Source organism: Etheostoma cragini, chromosome 12 (genome assembly GCF_013103735.1).
Source record: "Etheostoma cragini isolate CJK2018 chromosome 12, CSU_Ecrag_1.0, whole genome shotgun sequence".
NCBI classification, from domain to species: Eukaryota; Metazoa; Chordata; class Actinopteri; order Perciformes; family Percidae; genus Etheostoma; species Etheostoma cragini.
The window spans coordinates 18,390,142-18,396,471 of NC_048418.1; the positions used below are offsets into that span (position 1 = coordinate 18,390,142).

Below are 6,330 nucleotides of genomic sequence, written 5' to 3' on the forward strand. Positions count from 1 at the left end.
TACAACAATTGGATTATATGTCCTGTTTTTGTCTTGTGGTGTTGTGTCCCATTACTGCTTTGGCTGCAGTATCCTAGCTTAAAAAGTGCTATTAGAAAATTATATTCCTACTTATGAATTGACTAACCCAAGGATTTCTGTTACAACCCTTAAGACAGCTCTCTTCCAAAAAGAGGCCCGAGTAACATTAGAGAACGTAAGAATTACTAATTGACTTTAATATTAGTGTAAGGTTTAGGAGTTAATTTATATCTGAAAGTTTAAATTTTACAATGTAAAATTTAATTTACAATGTTTAGTCAGTTAGTCATTTACATATTTATGTTACACAATTATTAGTCACATATTTACATATTTAACAGTCAAAATATTCTGTTGAATCTAACTCTCGATTTCCTCATGTTTACCTCGGTTTAAGTTCTCGCTTCTGATTGGTGTGTTTAGTCACGTGGAAGATGGGGAACAAGGAAGTGTTGTTGTTATGATGTGTGTTCAGTAAAAGTACGGTACTGAGAAAATCATCCGTGTCCATCCCGCTGTTTCCTCCCCCAAAGGGTGATCCACCACCACCCATCAAACCCTCATGTTACATTAGGACCATTGGTCATCTACTGCATGCAGTTAATGTCTTAGATAAGGAAGACAATAAACAAACCTCCATTGAAGAAAAAACACTTTAGGTTTGTATGTTTTGACAACACAGTTGACAATAATGAATGCAGGGTTGCATGTGCACGGTGTTCACTGTCTGTTTTAAATCACAAGTAACTTCCGGTAAGAAACTGGATAGTTTTATGGTCCAGGGTTGTGACAGGTGCATGTGCAACAGACCAGTCGCCTTTTAGCAGTTCAGTAATAAAGTTCATAGTTTTACGCTATTAGACGTAGAAACTAGGAGTTGATGTAATTTTTGGCAGTTGTGGCAGAGCAATGTAACCCTCCTGTTGTCCTCGGGTCGATTTTGAACCATTTTCAAAAGATGTATATATCAGAAATTTGGATTTCTTTCAGTGGACTAATTTCATTACATTTGGTTTAAATCAATTGTATAGCATTGGGGAAAAAGAAGGAAATAAATAAATGTCCGAAAAAGCTACAAAAATGTGTGAAAAAACAACAAAAACGTCAAAAAGCGCAGACAAAATGGATAAAAACATGGGACAAAGTGACAAATACGTCAGGAAAGCGACACAAGTTTAAGGTTAAGCAAGAGGAGAGCAAAAAAATACCAACACTGTTCAGTCAACGAAGCCTAAAGGTTGTAACTTCTAGAGAACGTTCGCTGTAACCAAAAACGAACGTTCCCAAAACGTTAATAAAACCTTCCAATTAACCAACAGACAACCGAAATACAACCAAATACAACCAAAACAAACCTTCAGGGAACGTTCCCGCAACCAAAAACTAACGTTCTGGGAACCAAAAATTGTTAGCTGGGTTGTCGTCATTGAACTATAGCAGCATAACGGAGCGAAGTACGTGCAAGGCGACACACACACACACACACTCATCCGAATGAATGTATGGATGGAACTGAATAGTGATAGCCTTCATTTAAACGGTCACATTACAATTATTATTATTATTTTTGTACTTACTTTTCCTTCTGTTCGGTAAGTGTGTTACATTCTTCCTACTCCGTCTTTCTGAGCAGCTCTTACTCGATGGTTCCGCAGAGGAAAAACTGGTTGATTTGCGACCCCTAGTGGTAGAAGATTATTCTGAATGACGGAGCTCTCCATGGTACTGAAATACACTGTACAAACAGTTGGCAGGTCTTTTTAATTACACATTGTAAGTTGTCATTGTTTTCATTCTACACTACTTGTTTGTGACCAGTATTAAGTTGTTGTACCGAGTTTTTTTAAAATATGTTTTTTGTGCATCTGTGTGTAAGGAAAAACATCTTCCCAGAAGAAATCGACTATAATCATAAATTGACCTTTACAGCAGTGCAGCATCAAACCCCTACATGCTGCTGGCAACCTTTCATTCCATTGTTGTTAACTGCTTGTAAGAGATAAGGAGAAGCTTTGTCAAACACTAATTGACTGTCTGACAATGGCTGTACAGCAAATGGCTTTTCCAATACTCCTGCTTCAGGGCAGCGGGACAAGAATAACATTAAAAGAATGCAAAGGTTCAAGAAAGTTCTATGGCATTTCACACAAACCATTGGTATGTGTGAAATGAGCCCTCTCCCCACCACTACAGCACATTTCACCCCCCCCCCCCACACACACACACACACACAGACACACTCACAACGCTGTCATCTGTCTTCTGTAGCGAGCTCATTTGCACCTGGATGGCAGTTAGAATCACATTTTGTTAATTTCTCCAGTGCATTTGACACCATTGAGCCACTGCTACTTGGTGAGAAACTGCCAGTGGTGGGTGTTGGTGTGTCCAAAGTGTTCTGGGTCACTGGCTACCTGACAGACAGACCACAGTTTGTCCGCCTGGACCGTGTTCTGTCTGACGTGGTGGTGAGGGGTACGGGGGCTCCACAGGGGACTGTGCTGTCTCCTTTTCTGTTCACCTTACATGTATATACCATATATTTCCTGTACAACTCAGAGTCGTGTCACATACGGAAGTTTTCTGAAGACTCTGCAGTTGTTGGGTGCATGGTACATGTAAGGGATGCACAGGAGGCAGAGTACAGAGCACTGGTGGACAACATTGTGGAGTAAACTGGTAAGAATCACCTGCGTCTGATTGTGGATAAGACCAGAGAGATGGGGATTGACTTCAGGAGGAAGGGAACGGCTCCACTGCCCCTTTGCATTCTGGCTACATTATTGGCTGCAAACAGGAGACATTTGAAGCTGTGGTGGAGACGAGGTCACTGAACAAACTGTTATCTATTATGGATAACCCCAACCACCTTCTCCACCCCACACCGGTCCAACAGAGGAGCACCTTCTCTAAGAAGCTCCAACTGCTTTGTTGTCACACAGACTGCTACAAGAAATCTTTCCATTCCCATTCAACACCTTATCACGGGGTGCTAGAAGAATCACAGACATCACAACTGCACTAAGTGCTACTTGCACAATATGTTTATCTGCATATTTATCATCACTAGTTAGGCAGTTGTATATATTTTGTATGTATTTTAAAGATTTGTTCTTGTATTCCATCCTATTTTTATTTTGTGTATACTGTATGTATGTACTGTATGTTGTATCCTATATTAGTATATTCTTGTATATCCTGTGCTATCACTAGTACAGATACAGTAAAACTGTAGTGTTAAACCCAACAATTAACTGTGGGTTACAGAGGCCTTTTGCATTTTAAGGTGGTCCATTAGTGCATTTCTTTCCCAAGACTTTAAGGTAAGATATTGTGCACATGCATGCCCCTTTTTGTCTTAACCATCATACTTCATACCAGTAGAGACGAGTTTACTACCAGACCATCATTTTCTGGGTATGGGAGAGGATGGAGGGGGGTAATACTACTGTAACATGTAACTTGGGTGTTAATTTTGAGTTTTAAGAGTGAGATTAATGTGACAAGCAGGTCCAGATAGTGTGTCTGATAGTCTCAATGGTTTACATTTTCATGTTAACATACTGCTTGAACTTTCCAAGATCCCACTGTAAACATTTGTAGATTTTGTGCTTTTTAAAGTTCTTATTACAGTGAGGATCCAATATCTTAATGAATTAATCTATTTGTTAATGAGATGAATAATTTAGCAATCATGAACTGTTGAGTCATATCCTCTCATATCTTGATAATGTAGCTTTGAGCTCTACCGCTTGGAGAGAAACAAAACTTTTCTTTTTTTCTAAGCAGTTGTACTGGTGCAACAATGTGAAGGTGCAGAGACAAGTTGTTTTATGTGATACATTGATGGAGAAAGGTGGACAAACTTGGGGTGGGAGGTTTGGTGGATTTTGAGTTTTGCATGTTTTTATTTATTTGTTTTTATCATTGTTGTTGTTGTCCTCTTCTTTCTTCTCTTTTGTTCTTTCTTTATTTCTTCTCTATCTTTTTCTTCATGTACGTTTGTTTACATTGTTTTTAAGGATGGTCACATATGTAAATGTTCAAGCTTCATGTCACGTGACGTGTTCCAATTATCCAATTTATTTATAAACGCTTTGGATTTGCCAGAAAAACTAAAAAATAGACAATCTGAAAGGCAACCTCCATATAAACTTGTATAAAATGTTGAGAATAAATGTGTATTTGTCAAAAACAGACTTCAGTGAAGCTACAGTGAATTTCTCCTTCTGTCCCCTGGATGATTACTGAGCTGATAGCTTGGTAGAAGGACAATCTGCTCATTACACTATTTTTCCCTGTCACCGCGCTGCTCTAATTTAGCTGGCACTACCCATGGAAACTGCCAATTGGGAGTATGTGTGTAAGTGACTATGTGTGCATGTAAATGTGGTCCTGCATGTGTTGGTCTGCATGTGCGTGTGTGTGTGTGTGTGTGTGTGGGTGTGTGTTTGTTATCCTCTTAACTCGCTTGAGGTCTGCCCTCTCTCTCTTTAATCCCCAGAACACACACCCACACCCAACAGACGAAGAAGCATGGGAGAATAATTGAAGAACATACGGCCGTTAGAGGAAACCAGTGATTCTGCCACAGGGTGAAAACTGAAAGACTCAAATCTGTGAGGGGGAGTATAGCTGCGCTGTTTGGGTTCTTGTTAGGAGGATACAGCTGGAAAAAAAACACCATACTGTGGCAGCTGCTTAATTTGATTATGAAAGGACTATTGCTGTCCTTACACTGTTCATGTAACTTTTTAATTAAAGTATATATTAATTTTACATTCCACAAATGCAGCCTGACTTATACACAGGCAATTAATGTGCTACTAAACTGACTGAAGGATGCACGTGGGTTGCTGACTAATCTGACTATCTTAATGGCACCTGATTTAAGATCAAATGCTACCTATCCTCTTTTATTATTATGATAATGAGCAAATGTCCCTCAAAAAACATCTTGTGAATAACTTGGTAATTTTACCTGTTCCGACAGTAGTAGTAGTCGATTTATTTTACTTTAGGGGTCACAAGCCTTCAGGATCGGAACACAGATTTAGAAGCTGTTTCCTGTGTTGAAAAACTGAATCACTATAAAAGAAGTGTTCCCTGTGTGCTCTTGGTTTTGTGATCCTCTGGCTCTCATAATAAATCACCTCTTGCTTAATTTTCTGGGATTGTGGTAAGCTTCTGGTTTCCTACCTTGCCATAGCTTGGGGTTTATTGAATTGATTAAATAACTGTAGCTATATTTCTATTGAGAAAAAAATCACTGACAGCAAATTATCGGTTACAGCAGCCATTTCCTGGGGTGTCAAAATCTATCACTTTCCCTATTAACACCAAACTACCAGTACACACACACACACACACACACACACACACACACACACACACACACACACACACACACACACACACACACACACACACACACACACACACACACACACACACACACACACACACACACACAGATCCCCTCCCTATATTCCCTCATTTCTAACACTTGCTTCTTCTCGATCATAAACTATGTCAAGTTTGCCAAATGAAGCCAGATTTAGCAGGAAAAGGATGTTTTTATACTCCAAAATAAATGTGTACAATTTGTCATGCTTGGAGAACAACTTTATAGTGCACCCATAGTCACAAAACTGTAAAAATATGCATTTGAAATTATTTAGTTTTCATCCTGTATAAATGCAGCCTTGTTGTGATACCTTTATTTGGCATTATTCAACATAAACAGTCGATTGTGTTTTATTTTGAAAAGAAACCCGGAAATGTGTTTACTTGACGCGCTTCAACGTCAGTATTTTTCTCTCTTTCTTTGCACACAGTACACAGTGAATGTCTCTTTACATTTCAAGTATCACTCGCGCTACCGACCAGTTGAAAACATCCTTGCGCTTGGGAGGTGATCCAGGATTTCTGTTTGGGAGAGGACGGGGAGACATCACCAACACTGCTCGACAACCATGCAAATACTCGGGATCCCTTTTTTGCTGTTTTGCCTCATTTGGGGCCACTCCTGGGCTCTCGGCGGAAAAGGTAGGAACATGAAAAAGAAAAAGATGAAAAAAGCAAATTTGGCTTCGAAATGTTTGACTGCTTTTTCGCGTTTGAGTTGCACAAGTTAGCAAGGAGCACCAACCGTCCGTCCAGCAACTTCGTCGCCGTTTAGATATTTGTTTTTGCTTGTCTTTAGTTAAGTTCTGCTGAATAGTCAGTAGCCTTATAGTGTGTTCCAAATCGCGCACTTCCCTTAGTGCACTAACGGAAGTGCACTTCGTACACTACGTACTTACTTGG

The 6,330-nt window shown here is 39.5% G+C and overlaps 1 protein-coding gene across 1 annotated transcript in view; it reads left to right on the top strand.

The window, feature by feature from the left end:
* The first annotated feature begins 5,859 nt into the window (after positions 1–5,859).
* clstn2 (calsyntenin 2) overlaps positions 5,860–6,330 on the top strand; it is a 175,810-nt gene continuing 175,339 nt past the window's right edge. Inside the window, exon 1 of the mRNA XM_034886794.1 lies at positions 5,860–6,069. Coding sequence (XP_034742685.1) covers positions 5,997–6,069 — 73 coding nt within the window. The 5' untranslated portion in view covers positions 5,860–5,996. The remainder of the gene's footprint in view (positions 6,070–6,330) is intronic.